This window comes from Echiichthys vipera (genome assembly GCF_963691815.1).
Source record: "Echiichthys vipera genome assembly, chromosome: 6".
Taxonomy (NCBI): domain Eukaryota; kingdom Metazoa; phylum Chordata; class Actinopteri; order Perciformes; family Trachinidae; genus Echiichthys; species Echiichthys vipera.
Genome location: NC_139831.1, coordinates 17,468,858 through 17,490,770, shown reverse-complemented (window position 1 = coordinate 17,490,770; position 21,913 = coordinate 17,468,858). Strand labels below are relative to the sequence as shown.

The 21,913-nt window shown below is 40.7% G+C and overlaps 3 protein-coding genes and 1 long non-coding RNA gene across 6 annotated transcripts; 3 read left to right on the top strand and 1 right to left on the bottom strand.

Moving 5' to 3' along the window:
• Window positions 1-159: 159 nt before the first annotated feature.
• Window positions 160-9,541, bottom strand: rgs14b (regulator of G protein signaling 14b). Of its 3 annotated transcripts, none has more exons than XM_083915107.1 (15): window positions 9,429-9,541; window positions 7,506-7,527; window positions 7,192-7,343; window positions 6,986-7,078; window positions 5,705-5,848; window positions 5,439-5,603; window positions 5,261-5,339; window positions 5,053-5,153; window positions 4,672-4,890; window positions 4,324-4,400; window positions 3,896-4,022; window positions 3,298-3,379; window positions 2,487-2,539; window positions 1,663-1,786; window positions 160-1,179 (listed from the first exon to the last, which is right to left on the bottom strand). In XM_083915107.1, exons 1-15 carry the CDS (start codon window positions 9,471-9,473, stop codon window positions 920-922), a joined length of 1,743 nt encoding a protein of 580 aa, XP_083771233.1. In that variant the 5' UTR covers window positions 9,474-9,541; the 3' UTR covers window positions 160-919. The 3 variants fall into 3 exon arrangements, with proteins under 3 accessions (XP_083771233.1, XP_083771234.1, XP_083771235.1); XM_083915108.1 differs by having other exon boundaries at window positions 1,687-1,786; XM_083915109.1 differs by having other exon boundaries at window positions 1,708-1,786.
• A 3,631-nt stretch (window positions 9,542-13,172) lies between these two features.
• LOC310948079 lies at window positions 13,173-13,516 on the top strand. The gene is made up of 3 exons (XR_014593234.1): window positions 13,173-13,193; window positions 13,272-13,326; window positions 13,442-13,516. It is a non-coding gene; the product is annotated as an uncharacterized lncRNA (long non-coding RNA).
• Window positions 13,517-14,042: 526 nt separating this feature from the next.
• On the top strand, window positions 14,043-15,808 carry LOC310948012 (uncharacterized protein; the record flags this gene model as incomplete). Its single annotated transcript, XM_083915011.1, has 4 exons — window positions 14,043-14,060; window positions 14,173-14,430; window positions 14,902-15,000; window positions 15,726-15,808. The coding sequence occupies exons 2-4, from the start codon at window positions 14,298-14,300 to the stop codon at window positions 15,806-15,808; spliced, it is 315 nt and encodes a 104-aa protein (XP_083771137.1). The 5' UTR covers window positions 14,043-14,060; window positions 14,173-14,297.
• Window positions 15,809-17,034: 1,226 nt separating this feature from the next.
• arl3l1 (ADP ribosylation factor like GTPase 3, like 1) lies at window positions 17,035-19,914 on the top strand (the record flags this gene model as incomplete). The annotated part of the gene is made up of 6 exons (XM_083915842.1): window positions 17,035-17,052; window positions 17,668-17,811; window positions 18,877-18,993; window positions 19,176-19,226; window positions 19,490-19,675; window positions 19,867-19,914. The coding sequence occupies 6 exons, from the start codon at window positions 17,035-17,037 to the stop codon at window positions 19,912-19,914; spliced, it is 564 nt and encodes a 187-aa protein (XP_083771968.1).
• Window positions 19,915-21,913: the final 1,999 nt, after the last annotated feature.

Genomic DNA, 21,913 nt, shown 5'->3' with positions numbered 1-21,913 from the left:
ACCACATCACGTAGCATTTGACAAGCCATTTACTGACCTCAGTGATTCACCCAAAAGATTCCTCACAGAGAGCTAAAAGCAGAAATCTGACGTCTTTCCCCAGAGACAGACAGAAATTATCCAGTTTCATCGTAAACTTTAATTCTTTGGATACACCCTGTGGGATATTTTAATGATCACATCATCTGAGTAATTCCCTGTAATTTCACATTACTAATTCATGATCTGGACCCTGAGATTTAGTCTGGAGGTGACAGGAGAGCAGGAGGGCTTCTCAAAGTGCCATCACAGCAAACAAAACTCACATAAGTACCGCAAACACACACTTGAAGACAGCAAGTAAGCACAAAATGATTGGTAATCATTTAAAATAATAAAAACTCATCTCAGTAAAAATATTCAATAATCTTAATCCAAACTAAGAAAAGAAAGTGCAATACACTTTAAAAAAGAAAGCCCTTCTGGACAGTCCTGTGCAGAAACAGTTTTGCTTAATGTTCAAAGAACAGCAAGAACGTAATGTGAGAAAATAAAGCAACTGCAAACTGTACAGCGTTAAACATCAGTGAACACTAAAACAAACACATTCGCTTCAGGGTGACAGGTTGAGCTAAAACTTCTTTTAAAACATTTTGGATACATTAAACAATTCATAGCAAACATTATTCCCATAAACATGTGTAGTGTTTGGAAATGACACTAATGTTTACTGTGATCTTCTTTACACAAAGCCTCAATGGGCCAATTATCTGCAGCAATGATGGAAGCACACTGCCGTCTCAGAGCTTATTTGTAAACAATTATAAAAAGTGCTTGACCAATTTTCTTTTGACATTATTGGTCTTGTGATGTTGTGAGATGTTAGTTATAGTTTAGTTTCTGATTGAGTCTTTATCCATCACACACACACAAATGTCTTTCAAACTGCCGTTTCCTTTAAGTCTTTGGCTTCAGATTCAGCAGAGTCTGGGGTTTCCTCCGCTGCTCCAGCTGAACCCGGCGTCTCTTTAGAGTCTGGAGTTAAGGTGCTGGTTGTATTGGCCTCGTCATGCTCTGTGTCCTGCTCCTGGTCTAAAGTCAGCTTCAAGAACAGAGGGACCTCCAGTTGCTCTTTGGTCAAAAGGCCTCGCTGGTCATCGACTTTGTAGCACTGAGCCTTCGTCAGCATGTCAAGAAACCCTGACACACAAAATATCTAATTCTCAAATTTGTTTGAAATAAATGAGCCATTTTTAAAATCAGCTTCAGGTATTTACATTTTACAGTTGGAATAAAGTAAGGCAACGCAACTTATTCGTGCTGAATAAAGTATAGACATGCTTGCATTTATCACAGCAGTGGTACTGATAGTCTATCAAATTCTGAACAATAAAAAACAGTATTTTTAGAAGAAATTAAGTACTAATACTTTGTTCTCTAATTTTGATCTCCAGTTTAGAAGAACAATAATTATTTTATTAAATGGCATTTATAATAATAATTCAAACCCCTGGGTGGTTGTTTTTTGGGAGTCAAAAATGAACCTCCAAGCTCAAATTGAGAATCTATTTATAAATAAAAGATGTTTCCCCTTTTATTAAATCAATAATACAACCTATAAATGTTGTGGGAAACTATGACGTTTGTCAAATATCCATCATCTTACATTATAAATTGCCCAACCTAGATTCTGCTGATATGTCCTACCATCGATGTCGCGGTTTTTACCGGGCTTGGGCTGAGTCTTGGCTCTGTCTGTTTGCAGCACTGATCTGGCCTCCACCACACCTGCACTCACTCCTCCTGCCTTGGAACAAAATAGTGTTATCAGTGTACAAGTTCAAGTTTCAAGTTTCAGTTTTAAAAATCACAGTAAAACTGTACTACACATTTCTTTAAAAACAAAACATCAAAAGGAGGAATAAGCATTTTTAATCACAATAAATGTTGATGGCGGTATGTAGAAGCGTTGGGTTGTCCCAATCCGCTCCCCATTTACTCTACACTGTACGGTATTTACTGCCAGCCATTGAATTTAATTGTTTAAAAGCAACGCACACCTCAATTTATTTAGATTTCTGTCATTATAGGAAGTTTTAATCCCGCTGATGTATGTTAAAGTGTCTAATAAGTTTTGTTTTAATTAGTAATTTGATGCTATAAAAATAGGATGCAACGACATGATTGACGGCTGTGACTGACTCGGGATGGTTGGGCATGTGTATGGGTGGAACTTCAGTACCGCGCCTCAAACACTCCAGCACAGAATATGGCTGCATTTCATTAGTAGCTCCACCACTTCTCTTAATACCTAAATAAGAACACAATGATGGTCGTCACCAAGGTTGTGTCCAAAATCACTGTTCACACATAGCCGCGGCCTTCAAGTGATAAGCTTCATTATATTCTTATTTAGATAATAACCAAGAGATTCTCAGCAGCTCGTCTTGTGTGTACTGTATGACTGTCAGTATCGTACCGAAGGAGGTCTATTTACATGGCCTCACCTGTGTGGCTGCAGCAGAACCACTGCCTCGGGAAACGCTGGTCTGGTCTCTTCCTGTTCAAACCACACAAAATATACAACTCAGTTTCTAATCGTACTTTTCCTCCCAGTAGAAAAGTAGTGGACTGCTGATTACGCTGCGAAACTAACTATAAACCTTTCCCATTGTGTTAAAAACTAATTATTCTTGACAAGAATTAAACCGGTCCTCCAAGGATGCACTTTAATCTAACCCATTTCCCCAAATGCAGTGAATGTGTCTGAGGTGGGGAGCACTGATACAAAGTGAAGTTGGTTCTGGTCTCTTAGCTGTTGGGAAAAGAGGTGAGTAAAGTCAAAGTGACACCTTGACTCAACAAACCAAATAAACTCTGACATTTCATTGTCAGAGAAAAGAATGAAGACGGAGCGAGACACACAAAGATAGAAAAAATGACTTTCTCCTTATCACTGGCTCAGAGCAAGTGAGGAACCAAGAAATGTAGAAAAACTTTCAAAAGGATCCATAAAGAAACAATTACATGAATAAGAAAAAAGGCACAGCCAGGATACAGGCAGCAGAAGAAACACGCAGCATCACTGATATATCACTCGCATTATCAACAACTAACAGTGGCTGGAGGGCAAAAGTGTGCCTTTATCTGATTGAACTCATTTCATTAACTCATTAGCCAAGTAGGTTTCTTTTTATCCTGTGGCTGATTGTGCTTTTGGGGGAGCAGTGCAGTTATATCAAAATTATTTAAAACATGATTCTCTCTCGTTCCCATTAAAGTAAAACATTAGGTTTTTAAAAGGTCAAGTGTATTAACCTTTGATTTTGTCAAGCCGTAACGTCTTATTGGCCAATGACAACACAGTGCCGGCCATGTTCACAGGCTCGCTGCTTCCAACCTAAAACGAAGGAGATAAGACATGTCGGATAGATGCTGACACACAATCAGTTGTACAGTTTTGTGGGGATGAAGAGAGCCTACAGAAAATGAGTCCATTGTTTAAGACAAAACAATGCATTACAAAGATGGTGTAATACCGTAAAATTATCACCCTAATATGACATATTTTATACAAATATTAACATGCACAGTGATGTGTAAAGGATGTCTAGCACCAGCTGCTGTATAAATGAGAGGCAGACGAGTGCTGAACATAATGCTGCAGGACATACGGACAGAATATTTCTTTTTAAAAGTAGTACATTTGAAAAAAAACTAGATAAGTCTGCTTTGAAAAGTAGGTGAGTCATCCATGTGGACGAACTATGAATATAAGATTATTGCAGTGAGATGTCTGTTCAGACCAGAGTAATCAGTTATTCCTTAGCAGTAATTATAAATAATTTACTTATCTGAGAAACTACTCAAGCACTGGCTAGATACTGTGGTCTCATTCGTACATACAGACACTCACTATGGTGATCAGGGCCTCTTGTGGCTTGAGGTGGTGTTTCTGCAGCACCGCAGAGAGGGCATCCTGCAGCGTCTTACTCGACTTCACCATGATCCCCACCGTCTTACCAGTGAAGGCAATCTCCAACCTGAAACACATGTGCATTTCAATAAGCTACCTCATTAAAATCTAGTCCTGCATGGCCTGCTGTCACAGAAATCTGCCACCTACTGATAACTTAGCAGGAAATCCACATTTTATTTTATTTTGCCATTTCATAATGTATTCACTGCAAAAGATGACTAATCTATTTCTGGTGTCAACACAAGGACTTCCCTCTAATATGGTGAGAAGTGGCATGCTTTAGTGGGGACAGGGGTGTGAAAGCCTGTTCGAGTGACAAAGACGGACATAAAAAGGAAATGAAGGACGTGACGCGGTTGACTCACGCAAACATCACCCTGAGCTCCAGAGAGACCTGCTGATCTCTCAGTACAGAACAGTCCTGGTCCAGCGATAAGGGCTGCTGCAGAAAGAGACAGGGAGAGAAGTGACTTTTGGGGTTGTCAGCCTCAGCTGGGGACACTTTCACATAAGTTTAACAGTTATTTCTGAAACTTTCACATAAGTTTCAGAAATGAAGTGAGTGAGAGGTTGAGAGGACGTTAGAACAGGAAGAGGGAAGTCATCTTTCTCATTCTGCCTGTTACAAAACAATGTTACAGAGTGGTACGGTAGATACTTTTGAACAGCTTGTTGATTTAAAGCTGCGGCTGGTGCTGTAGACAAGTGTTCACCTTGTCTTTGCCATGAAGATAAATGACGACATCTTTCAGTGGAAAGCCTCTCTTCTCACATAGGCTAGCCAGCATGTCCTTGATGAGTTGGCCATTACGTGTGGGGGCCAGGGAGGCACTGCCATCGGGTAGGTAGACACAGCAGTAGCCCCCCTCCACCCCTAACCGACTGCCACCTCCTCCACCCTGCTCGGGAGACCGAGGACTTGATCTGCCATTCTACAGATCAGAGACAGAAGAGAAAGATGAAATCAAGATTGAAAAATTTCATTCAAAACAAGAATTATTTTATGGCAGCTTTTTCTTTCAACTGTGAGAATGGTCACCTTGAAGGTTACATTTTCACATTCATGTGTGCCCCATTGTCACAAATGCACTGACCTCTATCTGCCTGTAGAGGGAGCCAAGCTCCACACTGCTGCTTGACTTGACCGACATATGGGAGTCTTTCCGGGAGACTGAACCATGGATGTTGGATGCATCTATCGTTTGGAGTAAAAGATTAAGAGGAGAGTGAGGGAGAGATTGTGAGATAAAGTCACAGGATGTACATCAAGGCACAAATAAGAAGCATAAGATTTGCCACTACCTCCCCAGGATCCTCTTTTCTGTCGCTGTTTTTCCGAGGCACTCTTGCCACCTGGCAAGCTGTTGGAGTCTGACTTGTTCTGTTTGAGACATTGATGAAATAAATGCCTTAATACCAAAACTTAAACCAGAATCGCTCAGAGTTTTCCTCTCCCTGCCCCTCAGTGAGTTTCCTCTACCTTCTTGTCACTTAAGGGACTTCTGCTGGTCACGTCCTCCCAAGATCCCATGCAGACCAGCTCTGCAGAGTGAAGTTTACCTTCTACGCTTGTCAAGGTGCACTTCTGGTAGAGAGGAGAGCGCACAAAGCGCCTGTAGCTGTCCATCTTCATCAGTTTAAATATCTGACACAAAGCAGGCACAGTTGTGCACACAGTCAGCAGAGGGACCAACAATGCACCATGGTATTACTAAGCTCAAATGGGAGCATGGACTCCAAACAGACCTGTGTTTGAGCCTTGTTAAACATTTCAGGTGTGGGCTGTTCCAGGTCCTCCTCCTCTGTCTTGGCTGTGTCATCAATATTGACTGAGTAGGGAGCGCTGTCAGACAGGTAGGTGTTGTAGATGGAGCGGGCTGCTACTTTAATCTGGGAACACAACAGCTCCATCAGACTGAAACCTCCTAAAGACTAGCTCTGAACTAAACTTTAGCTGACGTTTGCTAATTATTGTGCCTAAGCAGAAGAATTTTTTTTATTTTTTTTTTTAAATGGCAGATCTAAAGAGTTCAGTTTTCCCTTTAGATTTCATCTGCTCACACTCAGTGTGTAAAGAGCTATACACTGGCTTAGAGTCTTTCTTTGTTAAGTGTACCAAGAATCAAATCAGCCCAAGAATCCACAAGCAAGTTATACAATCAATAAGTTGCTAAAAGGTTATTCATTTCCAAGAGAGCTGAGCAACCACAGACACTCGACTGATGTGTGGATAGTCAACAACCCTGTCAATTTCTGCGCTTCCCGTTTCTATAATGGAATATAATTGACCAAGCAACAAGTCTGCCTTGAAGGCACAAAATAGATTAAAAGCTGCTTTGCAATTAGCTTCCCGACTGGCCACTTTTATTTGAATGAATAGTATGAAATCATGTAAACATCTCAAAAAAGATGGTTGAAAAACAGCTTCACCTGTCATTGAGGTCAACAGTGAATGTATTCTTTTTTTAACTGAATTGTCGATTAATGCTACTTAAAGCTGCAGTAGGTAAAAAGAAAAAAATAACCCCAGATTTTGAATTAGAGTGAGACCTCTTCCTGCAGCCCTAGGAACACGCTCTCTGAAATGACCTGTGATTGGCCGAATTCTCACGTAACAGGCTACAGTAGATTTCCCTACTACAGGAGCTGTGAGAGTCTAGCTCTCACTCAGAACACTTGAATTACAATATGATGAAATATTGTAGGTTTTTTGCCCAATAACACTTAAAATACACTCTACCCCAGCTGTAAAGCTTGTTAACTAAACATCAAAATATTGAAACATAAAACCATTATCAAAGCAAAACAATTTTGCACTTGCTGACCACTACACAGACAGTTAAAGCTGCCCTCACTGTAAACATTCATTGTATGGTGTACAACCACAAAACTAAGTTTCAGGACATAATATTTCTAACTTAAAAATAGGGAGTTAATGAAGAGTTAACACACAACAGTATGATGAATCACAAAGGACAGGTAAGGTAAAATAATCCACCATCAAAGACATAAAAAGTGCCATCATACCTCATTCAAGTTGCTGGCTGGGATCTTCCTGAATTTTTCACAAGCTTGCCAGAATAAAATGTTCTCCGCACTCACCTCAGACATCAAGAAGGCCTGTGGAGAAAGACAAACACAGTGTATGAACTCTCATTGCACACTTTGTGAGAAAACATCATTCCTGAACTTAAAATTACAACATAACACCGTGCGTGCTGAGTGTGTCTCACCGTAAATTGGCGGACTCCAAAGGGGTCCTCCAACAGCTTCTCAAATGATACGGCCCAGCTCAGGACACTGTTGGCTGGGCTGCCCTCCCCGCCTGGAGTCCCTGGAAGGCTGGAGCTGCTGCCCCCACAATCCCGCGCAGACATGTTCAACTCTACAACACATCCAGACGCCGGCACACCCATTTATCGGCAGAGAAAAAGAAAAAAAAAAACTGAATCAGATACGTTAGTCTGTCGTGCATGGACATGTTTCAGTTCGGAGAAATGAGAGATGCACAGGATTGTCAGCGCACATATGGGTTGTTCAGGCTTACCTCCATCTGACACTGCCTGGCTCTGTGAACAGAGAGAGACAGATAAGGTAGGGTACTGCCCTAAAAACAAAACACATGATAAGATGAATACAACTCGCTGAGCCTGTCATGGACTAGTATGGTAAACCTGGATAATTCCTATGGCACTGGTAGAGAAATTCAACATTACAATGAGTGAATCAGAAAATCAAAAAGGAACCGTATTTAAATATTCTCTAAGATGCTGCAATCAAACAAAGCACAGAACAAAAATTCAACGAGGACAAACGTGGGGCATTTCAGTACATTCATCAGGAACAGTTTTACAACGTATGTAGCACAGTGTGCTTGAAATAATATTAATACTGAAGCTAGACATAAGCATACATTTAGGAAGTGAAATGTGACCAACAGCTGCAAGTTTTTTTCAACTCTATGTAACAATGTAGTGCAATCAGTCAAGGCTGTTTTGTCAGGAAGTGGTTGTGACACTGATGACTGTGCCTCTCATTCAGCTTTTAGAACTCAAAGTTAACATCTTGTAAAAGTCCTTTCTCTTTCAAGCCGTGCACTCAGTTAAACAGTGCCAATACATTCTGCAAAATCTTTGCACACACACCTGTGCATGTTACTCAAGTATCATATTTAGAGCACTTAAATAGATACTTTTTTTTTACATTTGACAAACATCTTACTTCAAAAGTTCTTTCCATACCAGACAAGCATGCCAACTTTAATCACTTCTGCTGGTGTGTCGTTAGTGGTGGTAGTTTTTTCTTTTCTACATTTGAAATCTTATATCAAATATAGAACTTATCTCTACTGTATTTCTGGAATAACCCATATCAAATGTGACTGAGCCAAGTGGTGTTTGAGCATAAAAAAAAAGGTAAAGATATACAGCAAATGCAAAGAGAAAGTGATCTTGTAATGACAACAGTTCAAAAGCAACAGCTATTGGCAATTGCTAAACTTTGCCCATATAAGGCAGGTATGGGCAGGTTAGTTTCTGCAGGTGTGAGCGCCACTGTGGCTCCTCCTTTTCACTTTTTTGCTCCACTGCTCAAACTCTGGATCCAAAAACACATGTTGCTGCCTACAAATAGACTACAGGAGAAGCCAACACAGAGACACACACACACACACACACTTCACCCACAGCCGTCACACAGAAAGTCATGAAAACAAATGATTCATAGTCTTGCTTGCGCACCTTAAATTCTCACACTGAAACAAACTACATCTGTAGGATTAGGATTCTCTGGAAATCCTTTGAAGGAGAGACAAGATATACAAACACTCTTTGTGAGGGACATGTTTCATGCAGCACCAAATATAGGAATTCTTGCAATCATACAAACTGCAGAGCACCCTTTTTAGCAACAGCCAGGCCTTCTCTGCCTCTGTGAAATGCATCTTTATATACACACACACATTCACAATTTGCAGAGCTGAACAAATTCTAGAAACATAATGGTCTAAGAGTTCACTGAAGCCAACTCAGCCTGCACAAAACAAGTGACAAACAGTTTCCCCTTCTGACTCAGGCCTGGTCAGTTTTCAGTAGCAGCCAACTGTTAGCCGCACAGTCTGATTGGTTCCCCTGGGATTATTAAAGTATTTCTGATTAGTTGAGACAGACAATACAAGAAGCTGCTACTGTTTGAGGTATTCTGACCTGGATGTCGCCTCAACAGTATGAGCACAGTGAAAAAGCAGGCTGAAAAGGTAGTCCAACATTTTAAAAAGGCATCTCTGTTCACCACATCATTACAGAGCTACAATTTACGGTGAGCCAGCACTCTACTTATTCCTCACACTCACTCTATGTAAGGACCGATAAAACCTCCTTCTTTATATGACATAAATCCATTAACAACAACACTGGTCCCAAAGAACAGCTACAGAACCAAACCAAACCGAACAAGAGTGTAACCAACTCACCATGTGGCCAACAGGAATCCTTAGAGTATTTCCGCTCTTCTCCATGATGGCTCAGACACCCGACTACAAGCTGAAGTCTTAATGTGATATGCACGCTGTCTGGGGATATAATAAAGTGCTCCACCCAAACATGATGCACACTCTTCACACACACACACACACACACACACAAAATAACTCATCACTTGGGTCCCTTCCTGTCACTTCCTGCCTGGAAGGGAAGTCTTGCCATAGCAACAAGCCACAAAAGAGGAAGTATGGTTACTATGATCAAACTGTTCCAGCCTACGTCTTGAGAAACACTATGATGTGGGAACACAGACAAGACGAACACCCTCATTCTGCTTTTGATGTGCAGTCACTGCTGAGTTACTTGACACTGCTTTCAACCATTATACAATCTAAAAAGGCAGCAATTTTGCAGCTACAGTGCTGCATCTAAGAATGTTTTTAGCAGGCAATACTTTCCTTCTTTTTTTTTGAGAAGTTTACTTTCAGTTGAAGTCGTTGAGGGTTAGACATTACAAGTAGAAAACACAATGCCTCTGCCTGATAGTCCCTTATTTTAAAGATGGCAATCCTGCCGTACAGCAGTTAAAGTCAATTACATCTCCCAAACAATTATAGGCTCTCTGTTAAAACAAATGCAATATTCCACGTTACACGATTCAGAGCTGCAGCAGATTCAACAGAGCTGCTTCCAGTGGCAACTGTAAAGTTTAATTCAGAAAAACATCTTTCGCTGAGACAGCTTTTTTTCTGGGAAAGGAGCAAAGTCCTGGAAGTTGTTCCCTAATCACCTGAAATTTGCTGCAAACCTTAAAATTTCTTATAGATCCACCAAATCGGGTTTAAGTCAGCAACAAACTTGAGTTCATGTCTAGATGTTGGTAGCCATGTTACTACTAAATGTGTTGTATTGTTTCTCGCTTTACTCTGTTTGCCTTCTTGTAAGCTCACTGTTTTAACCTCATCTTATTTTTACCTTCTGCTTCATTGCATATCTCTGTACTCTGTTTAACTTCTTGTAAACTCACCGTTTTAACATGTTTTTACAATGTGCTTGGTTTCTCGCTGTACTCCCTTAACCTTGTTTTTAGCTCACTGTTTTAATCTCTTATCTTATTTTTTACCTTGTGCTTTATAACAATTCACCTTCTTTTTGCCCCACTGTTATAGTCTTTTTCCACAAAGGCCCTTCTAGGGATGGGTGATGCAAATCAGCATCAGCTATAAGCATTATGATACTTGTATTGGAAAGCTGTTCTAGGTTTGTCTATGTACACTGTATCTGCCCCTATCAAATAAACCATAGATAAATAGTTTCAAATACAAGTTGTAAGCAGGTTCTCGTAAGGTTTGGTACACGGAGCACCAGAGTTCATCATTATGAGTATTATTCTGCAGCTATAGCAATTAAAGTATGTAAATAATTTCCAAGTAACGTCAGAGCTAAATGTTCCCTGCACTTCTTACATTGCCAAGCGTACAGGCACTATGATGCATGCTCCACATAGCCTGCAGGGTGTGAAATGCACACTATAAGCTACCCGCTACACACACACTCATACCTTCTTGTCCGCCATGATGCCAGTGGTTGTGGTGCACCATTTGTCATATTTCCTCAGTTGCCTTTGTGCAGCACATTTGGCCAGTTGGGAGAACCTGTTATAAAGTCCTATTAAAGCGACCATCTTCGCAGGAACAAACACACTGCGAGCCAAGACGAGCGAGCTGAAAGCGCTGGAAGGTCACAGGCCGAGTTCATTAGGCTGACACTCTTCACCTGTTTCCTGCGTCTCGAGTCTGAGTACGCAGGTGAAGCGGGACATTTGAATTAGCTGTGCACATTCAGTCCTTTGAAATACTGTCAATTAACTGACGTGTCAACAACTTCCCTGTCTAGTCAAACTAGGATTCTCAAAGCAAAGTGGACAGTGTTATGTCCAGCTCTTGAGGAGTAAAGTTACAGCGCATCATAGGTTGGCCAATTGTAGGCTATGTAATGGCAACATTGACACAATACTGTGTTTACTAGCCAATCAGTTTAGCAGCCTAGCTAAAAGCTTTTTTTCACTCTGGTATTATACTTTGGCTAGTACACCCACACACCCAGGCCGAAATAAACCTCAACAGCAAGCAACACATGCAAACAGGACCTATACACAACATGGTGAGATGTTATCTTAGCTGTAACATTCACCTTCCACTGTATCTGTATATGTGTGAACATTAGCATGCTAACATGCAAAAGGCTTGCTACTTTGCTGACATTACCTTTGAGATGAACATGCTAACATTTACTGATAAAGTGTTGTAAAGTGTGGACTATAAACCTCTGGATGGACTAGCTAGCTGACTGACAAATTGAAACCAAAAATAAATTGTAGAAACTTCTTAAAGTTAATCTCATGGCTCACAATTGCAATCCTAAACTGAAAAGCTATTCTGTATAGGCCTATTTGCTGCATTGCCCAACAGTGCAACATTATCATGTAAAAAAGTAAATTGGGAGTGTCTTCTCACTCATGTAGGCCACTTCCCCAGGTTATTCATAGCTTTAACTTGTGCTGCCTCAATGTTGTGATGAACAGAAAATCTAATATTTCTCACAAACAGTTTAAATTCATGCAATAATACATGACACTGTTTTCACAGTCAGACAGACAGAATAGCTATGACCTTGGTCTTGCATTAAAGTCTGTTTCCCTTTTTAAATGATGTTTCCCCGTACCATTTCCCGTCATTATTGGGGTCATTAAACACAATTTGATGGGGACATAACTGTGGCCTACTTTATGTATTCAACCAGGATCTTCATCCAAATAGATTATCTTTGACGAAAGAGTGGTAAAGTGACTCAGAGGTGATTTGAATCCACAAACCAGTTTTGTTATTTCCATGTGGAGTTTGCATATTCGCCTTGTTCCTTTGTAATTTTGTTTTCCTGCTAGAGTCCAAACACATCCAGGTTTGATTAAATACAACTATAAATTGCTTTATGGCTGTTTATAACTGTGTGATATTGTTTTGCAGTCCAATGTGCACCCTTCGTCTTTCCTAGTGCATGATGGGATAAGCTCCAGCTCCCCACGACCCTTATGGCATGGGCGTTAAGAAAAAAGATGGATGATCTGTAGCACTCTCTAGTGGCCACAGCATGAATAAATACTGTGTATGATTTGAAGGCCATGGATGACTTCAATGAAAGGTAATAGTGTTTTCCAAGTTTCCCTTCTTCAAATTCAGCCAATTTGGCCATAACTCTGAAATTCTGAGCAAAGTTACCCCCTTGTAGTATCACATTGTATCATGTCTGCCAAGGCACTGGCAGTGGTTTGCATAAACAAACCACTATTTTGCTTATAACAGGTTATAGCTCAGTATATCTTTGTCCTCTGTCTTTTATATTCATGTCTCTCTCTTTTTCTCGTTCTATCTGTTTGTAAAAAGTGTAAAAGTCCCATAGTTAGTATAGGTATAGTTCCCATAATTTAATTATTGTTTCATTTTAAATGTTACTCCACAACATAAAAAGAAGGAGCCGCAGCAACCTTTCATCGTTGCCATCACTCCCATCTATAAACCATACAAACAGAGATATTGTTTGTGCCATTAAGTTCCAGGACAGAGTTTATTTGCATTGGTATCAGTGTTTATAATCAGCTCTGCCGTACCTTTTCCGACGCAAAGACCATTAGGTTAGGCAAAACAGAGCTGCGGGTCATCATTTAACTGTGTGTGGAGGAGACAGCATCACCACAGGTAAACGCAGTTGAGCATTATTTCATACCTTTAAAATGACATTTAAAGCAATTTAAAGATGCAAGTCTTTTCCAACAGAGAATGGTTATCAGAGGGGTATTCCTGTATCTTTTGCTTGGTCATCTCTTCATAGGTAAGGAACCATTTCTGAATGTTACAGTTGTATATATGTTTTATTCTTTATAAATATGTATATGCCTGTTTAGCTCTAAAAGTACACATTTTGTTTTATACATTCTTTATTTTAGTAGCAGCCAGCTCTCTTTGTGTTCCTGAGTTGTTCTCATGTCTGATATGTAACACCACAGGAGAAAGTCAGGCAGGTAAAAAGAAAAAAAGACTTTTACTTTCAAAATTGTTACATGGCTGCTCATGTACCTCAACATCGTTTGCCATTAAATGATTGGGATGTGAGATGCAAAAGAAAAATGTTCTTAATACTATTCCTTCCACCTCTGTTTTTTCCTATAGATTCTTGTGAACTCTGCTTAAACAGAACAGCACTGTGCACCAGTTTTAATAGTGAGTGCATTCTTTCTTTTCATTTGTGTACTGAAGGATAAATCCTATGAATTTTACATAATGGTCCAATAGATACAGTAAGAGGCAGTGGAGTGTGGTAGTACAATGAGTTTGACTCGAACATAGCACACATAGGAGACTTGCAAATAATGCATATGCTGACACATAACGAGTGTATTGCTGAACGTTTTACTGAGTAGGATAAGTAACATTCTTATTCTCACATTCTCACATTCTCAGAAAAAAAAACATATATTTTTTTATCTGCTCTGTTGTAAATTAAATGCTGACTGTGACTATATGCATTCTGTGTACCTTCAGATATACCACCAGACTGCAAAAAAGGTAACCTGTAACAACATCTTTATCCGTGGTGGTGCACTGATACGCATACATCCGCTTACCTAACACTATCACTCTTGCTTCCCTCCCCTCAAATATTAACCCTGGCCAGCAGACTTTCAGGTTTCTATCAACAGCACCGGATCTGCAATAAAGGAGGGTGATGACCTCACTCTAACATGTCTCCATAACCTTCCTGATTTGATTGTGACTTTTGGGTGGAAGAGGAATGGGGATGAAATGAAGGAGTTCGAAAATCAAAGCGAGCTGGTCTACGAAAAGGTGTTGTCAGCTCAAAAAGGCCAATACGTCTGCTTCGTGGACAGCCTGTGTGGCCATTACGAGTCTTTGCCACACAATGTCAGTGTAGAGAGTAAGTAGACAGCTCCCTGCTTATTTTACACAGTCACAGATTAACATGTGCCTTTGTTATGTGGATTTTATTATTATTCTTTATTTATTATTTAATTTTGTTATGATACGTATTTTTTGCCTTTCCATGCCTTTATTTGGGGACAGTTTGTAGAATGACAGGAAACAGGATTGAGAGAGAAGGGAGGCCACATGCAGCAAAGGGCCGCAGGTGGGACTCGAACCCCGGCCGCTGCGTCAAGGATTTTTACCTTCAGTACATGGGGCGTGCGCTCTAACCACCAGGCGCCACTATTATGTGGATTTTAACTCATTTAACAGCCTTGAAATAGTTTAACAATGTCTGAATTAAGAAAGAGCCTATATATTGAATAAGATATGAATAATAAAATGCACATCCTAATGACCCTCGATAACATGCGTCTTTACTGTCTGTCCCTGTCTCTGCCTTTGTAACTGTGTCCTCATCCAGATGAAGCAGTGGTGATCCTGGTGATCTGTGGTGTTTCAGCTTTGCTCCTGGTCGTGATCATGGGGCTGGTTATGAAGCTCAAGCTGAAAAGAGACAATGGTAAGAGCTCAGTTCAGGTCATCTGTGGTATTAGACAATAAAGGAGCCTAGAGCATCTCTTCTTTTTTAAAATATATTATCTTGAATGCAAATCACAATGATAGAGATACTGTAGAGCCGGTTTGCCCGGGGTGTAGTTATGGTGTATTTCGAAAAGATTAAATAGTTCGGGGAAATACGCTTATTTGGCTTTCTCGCAAAGAGTTACATGTGAAGACTGATAACACTATATCTGTCTGTAAAATATAAGTTAGCTTAGGTTAGCACAAAGACTGGAAACAGGGGGAATCAGCTAGCTTGTCCAAAGCTAACAAATCCACCCACCAGAACCTCTTAAGATCACTTATCAATATGTTGTGTTATGTATATTTATATGTATACTTATATATATATGTGTGTGTGTGTGTGCGTGTGCATGTGCGTGTGTTATTATTATATATGATTATTATAACATGTTATTATACTGTATAAACTAACATGTTGATATAAAGACATGAATATGTTTTTTAGCATGGTTGCACATGATTAAAAAGTATGTTTTCATCATATTTACCATAGAGTGACAACAGAAAACATATTCCCACTGTGTTGAACTACTCCTTTAATTTTGGCATAATTGACTTATCTCTATGTACATTATCACCTCTGTCTCTGTCTTTCTCTCTCTGTCTCTGTCTCTCTCTCTCTCTCTCTTTCTCTCTCTCTCTCTTTCTCTCTTTCTGTAGCTAAACACAAAGAGAGGATGAGACAGAAGGCAGAGTTGGAGCAGAGGAGCCATCCAGCTCCATTCACACCAAGGGAGTCTTAAAAAAGGACCAGTCTTTCATCTTCAAAAATAATTAATCCTGATATTGTTACGATTTCCTGTTGTATTTGATATAGAAATAAAACCGTAATCTCCCTCTTTCAGGCTGTGTGTGTGTGTGTGTGTGTGTGTGTGTGTGTGTGTGTGTGTGTGTGTGTGTGTGTGTGTGTGTGTGTGTGTGTGTGTGTGTGTGTGTGTGTGTGTGTGTGTGTGTGTGTGTGTGTGTGTGTGTGTGTGTGTGTGTGTTCGTGTGTGTGTGTGTGTTTTTAGCTGAGGTAACATGCTTATTTATAGCCATTTCCAGACTAGGAGGATCCCTTGTTTAACACAGCATCCATTTTAACCACGCCCCTGACCAGAAGGCCTGTCCAGTTGAGGCAAAGAGACTAGAAATGTTTTAATCCAGACACAGGACAGGCGTGCTCAAACAAATCCCACTGAATGTTCTGCTCACAGAACACATTACATTACAGACGACTCACAGAGAGCAGCTTTATAACGGCTGGCATGTAACAGATATATGGAAGGATAATGCTATCTCCAAGAGAGGAGATGGATGTGGGATTTGAGACTTGTGATCACAGAAATAATGAATTCCCCGGTTCAGCAACATGATATAATCCTTTGAAGTTTAGTATTAAGCTTAATGCATACTGTCATTCCACATGCTGCTCCAATTTGCCTTTGTTTTGTAGCATTAACAGCCTTTTCCCCTCAGCCATATGGCAAAATGTCTGAACTCTGTCTTTCTCCTCATAATATCCGTGCGCTTGAGTGTGCCAGGAAGGACTGTTTACTCAGTTTCCTCCTATAGCAGGTGGCTAAGGGATAATCCAGGTAAAGCCACTGCAAAGTTGAGATGGAGGGATGGACAGAGGAAGGGGGGGTGAAGGGGGGAGGGTGGATGTTGTGGCCTTTGCATGGATGACTAGGGCTAATTCTGGCTTCCTAATCCCAGTCCCTTCCACCCTCCCCCTCTTCCTGCTTGCTAACTCCACAGCGACAGCGGGGAGCAAATTGACGCCCAGGTAGACGTTACTATCACATACACACATAGCACTTAACCTACTCAGGTTTTACAGAGGAGGACGAGGGAATAGACAGAGAGGCTGCTGGTACTTTTTTCTGGATAGCTAACCTGGGTGACCTGGATAGCTTACACACCTGTGTGAACTTCACTGGATAATGTAGCTGCAGCCCTCCAGCCAAGCCACAGGAAACACGCCACCATGGGAGAAGCTCAAAAGGTAAGTGACCTGATCTGGAGGAACAGGACTTCTCATACCAAATATGAACCTTGAAATATTTGTTTGACCCTGTGATCATGGCTCCAAAAGTGTGTAACAATAACCATTTTCCATTTTTAAGTAGCTGTTTAGATGCATCATTGCTGTGATGGCTGGATTATCTCAATGGGAAAAATGTGTTAATGCAATGATTATACATCTAAATGGAGCCTGTGATTGTCTTTTATGTGCACTGAATAACACATAGACTGTAGCAGCCGTCAACTTGAATGAAATATTTAAACCTACGGCGCCTCTTTTGTCAGCAGTGTGGCAATTGTGAAACCTTGCTTCAGACTAATCACATTAAACAGTGCACAATCAGATGAATGGAGCTCTAATAAAGACCAGTGCCTTTCTAAATGTAGCAACAGATGGATTCTTACTGAAGGAGAGGGAGGGCTGGAGATAGGTGGGTGGGTGGAGCGAGGTGGGTATGCATGTGAGGTCAACGATGTTGCATGTAAGGGGAGCTTTGACCCTCAAATCAGAATACTATAAAGGATTTTGAGACCGCTGCAATAGGTTTATGGTCTGCCCTCTCCTTCCACATCCCACCCTCCTCCCCACGTGCAGGGCTTGCTCTCTGTCATTGAGAAACTGAAGGGTTCCACAGAGCAGGAGGTCAGGATAGTGCTCCTGGGGTTGGACAACGCCGGCAAGACCACCCTGCTGAAGAGCCTCGCCTCAGAGGACGTGAACACCATCACACCGACACAGGTGAGGGGCAGTTATATGTTAACATACACACACGCACACATACATCACGACCTTAAGGAAAGTCACTTACTGTACAGCGTGAGAAAGCAAGAAGCATCTCACTTTTTATGTGTCTGCTGTTACTGGATCCTTTTGCAAAAACAGTGATACAATCATGGATTTATTCTTTTTGAATGAGTTTTTCAAAATATAATATGTATCACCCATGTCACTGTAACGCGGCGTTATAAAAGGCAGATGCATTGTATCTAATCTTGTGAGACCAGCTGGACCAGTGCATGCCGTCCCTCAAAGTAATGGGATTTAGATGACCTTTGCTTTTCTGACACACTGTGAAATGAAATAATTGGTCTTTTCATATACACACTTTTACTAGTAAAATAATGGTTTGCAGGTGTCAGATCAATTCCATTATATCATATTTTAAGTAACCGTTCAGGAGGAAATTTCCTTCCTGATTTGCATGCTCTCAATACATTTTCTAAGATCCTGACACTGTGCTGGGGTCTTTTTTTATCAGCCTCTTGTGATCATCTAATATGATTATATAATACCTTTGCATTTCTTTCACAAAACGAGAAATAGAGCAGGTGCCAGACGAGTGTGACAGCTCATCGGACGCCGGGCAGAGAGGATGCAGTCCAGCATGACAAGTCACCATGGAGCTAAACCAGACTTGACACATAAGCACATACACTGCACTTGATCCTTCCAGTCTTATCCTCAGATTTGCTCCTCCGCTGGCCCTTGGGATAAAGTAGTTATACAACCTTGTCGACTAAAAACAGAAAGGAGCTACGTTATGAACAACAGCTGCGGATTAACACAATGACCGAACACCCGGAGCACATGTTGCTCTCCTGCTGATACATAACAAGGTTACAACTCAGAGTAACCAAACAGTGATTCAATCAATACACACACCTGGGTTTTAGTACATTGCCACTTAATGAATTGCTTCATAACCATTTGCGAGGCTTTTCCAGGTGCTGCGTACTGGAACTGTGTTAAATTGAAGGCAGTGATGTGCAGTTAAGTGACTCCAGCTTTGCATTTTTACTCCAGGGCTTCAACATAAAGAGCGTTGCCTCTCATGGCATGAAACTCAATGTTTGGGACATCGGAGGACAGAGGAAGATCCGGCCCTTCTGGAAAAAGTACCTGGAAAACACAGACCTGTTGGTGAGTGACTCAACTTAATTCTTATCAATTCATTCTTGTTTACCCCCTGTGGAACATTTAGTACGACTCTAATGTTTTGGAACATTTTTGGCACCTTCGGGAGTATCAAAAGAAAACTTTTCACCCATGACTTTTCTGTTTACTCGTCAGCTAATTTTACTGTTACATATTTGTCCTTTCAGATTTATGTCATTGACAGTGCAGACAAGAAGCGGTTTGAGGAGACAGGACTGGTGAGCGAAACTACCTAAAGTTTATGAAATGAATGGAATTAAGATATGTGAAAGTAATTTTTAGTTTGTATTTTTTAAGACTGTAACATCATGTTGCTGCTCATGGGGGAATTGCTGGGTCTCTGTAAATCATGAATACGTCAGAGAGTGTGGTCTTGACCTACTCTATATGTAAAGTGTCTTGAGATAACTTTTGTTTTGACTTGGCTCTGTAAATAAGATTGAATTGAATTGAATTAACCTTAAAACTTTTGTACGGGCAGGAGCTGTCCGAGCTGATCGACGAGGAGTCTCTAAAAGGCGTTCCGGTGCTCATCTTTGCCAACAAGCAGGATCTGGCTACAGCGTCACCGGCCAGTGAGGTGGCCGAGGGACTCAACCTGCACACATACCGGGACCGTGAGTGGCAGATTCAGGCCTGCTCAGCTGTGTCTGGGGAGGGAGTTCAGGTCAGACGTGGTCCGAACCTTCATCTATTGATTTCTCTCATCTATTGATATGGAGCCTTATCATATAAAAGTGCTCCTCCCTGCTGTGCAGTGCTGCACTGTTAAATGAAAATGAAATGCTTCGTTTGACGGTTTCTGTAACACTATGAGAACATGTAACTGATGTGGTTTTATTTTCATTTCCCCGACAGGATGGCATGAACTGGATCTGCAACAACATTGTGAATAAGAAGAAGTGAAGCAGCAGCCTAAACAACACCAACAGAGAATCAGCATCACATTAAGGGATTAAAGTTTTACTGAATATCAACACACCTCACCTGCTGTATGACAGGTCTTGCCCCCGTATAACAAATTTGAATGATGATTTTGTTTTTACAATTTTTGTCATTTTTATGAAAAGTAGATTTAAAGAAAGACGTTAGCTACAATAAGTGAAATTTGCACTTACTAATCATCGTTATGTCCTAAAAAAATGTGTGTTCTTGTTTGGTAAAACCTGTGTGCTTTCGAGAAAAACCAAGCCGAGTGTGTAGCCATGTAGAGCTGTTTGGGTTTGTCAGTTACATCCAGTTTAGTGTGAGTGTATGTGTTTTGAGATTTTTGACTGAATAAAATAATTAGTAAATCTTATGTAGCCATCAGTAATTGAATTTAAAAAAAAAAAATCGGGATGGTGAAATAACAGCTTTAAATACTGCCAGTAAAAAGCATGTGACTAAATGTCAGTGCTTGGGTGACGAGAGGAACACTAACAAGCTGATCTGCTCCTGCTCAGCTGTCAGCATTGAACAGTGAGAGAGGGACTAATTGAAAAGCGAGAGAGAGAAGAGCATTCACAATTAAACACTTGCATGGCAGAACAAGATATCAAATCTTCAAGGCACAGCACAGCAAACAGTGCGGGAAATGACTCACACAGAGAGGCTGACTAATTTACATCAGAGAGACCCTCTCAAAGTGTTTGTTTTATATGTTAATTCTGGGACTATTACGTAGCAGTCTCCTTGCAGCTATTGTTAATGCTGTCTGGATCGCTCTTCGCAGATGCATTTGGACATGTGACACATCTAATGTCAGGCTGTGATCACGCTGTTGTTCAGCACAAATAGAAATCATCTACTTTGTGTGAGCAACTCTGAGATAAAATCAAAAAACATTCATCTTTTTTAAAATCTGCAGTAACCATTGTGCGGATCATTGATTTCAGACAGCTCCCCAGGTACGGTTCATCTCCACTGGGAGGACAGTGGTCAGATCGCACCCACTCCACACAGCCCTGTGGTCTCCACATATTAGACTGATCTTGGTGTAGGCTAAGTCCTCTATTCAGCCACTTTGGCTCTATTTTAGCTGCAGTGGGATTTAATGGATCTTTTTGTTTCTATTGTCTGGAGCTGTAATTAACCATCTGAAAGCACTCTAAAATCACATCAGTTGGTGGGCTTTGTTCTGCAGCCTTCTCTACGTGAAATTATGCTAAATGGAGATATTTTCTTTTCTTTTGTATGGTATTTATGTGTGTTTTTCAAAAGAGAAAAAACAGCTCTCTGGTTTACTTGCTTTAAAAAATTAAATTGAATGAATATTAAGTTCTCCATGGCAACTAAAATTCGGTGCAAGTGCTAAAACATTTTTTAGGCATTAATGCCTGTTGAGCAAGCACAGCAGGGGGTGTGCAACCAATTACAACTTGTGCTAAAGGATCATTATGGCTGTTTGAAAGAGACTGGTGGAGAGATGAGTTTCCATTGTGCAGTGTGTTGTTCAGTGCTGCTTCTTTTACCAACAGGTGGCAGCATTAGAGAGCCTAATTCATCTGGGGCTGCTTTGCCGTTTCACCAATAAGTGATTTGACACACTGTAATTTCAATAATTTGCTCCCAAAACTCATCTTTTATTGAGCAGAAATTCCTGCACAGCTTTAGAAGAACATCACATTATTTATTATTTTTTCTCTAAGCTCTTTAAATACAGGTGATTTAGATTTATCTTTAGTTCCAACACATTTCACCGCAATCTCTTAACACCTCCTGTCTCCATCTATACTTAAATACACATTTTTAATCAAGTTATATGATGTCACTTCCATGCAAGTGGCCCCCTCAGCGAGTGTTGCCGTGGCAACCCTCCCTGTTATTTGTGGTCTGCCAGCCATCTCTCTTCTTCAGTCAGCACTCCCTCTCTCGTCCTCCATTTCTTTCATTTTTCCAAGCTCTGCTCATCAAAAGAAAGCCT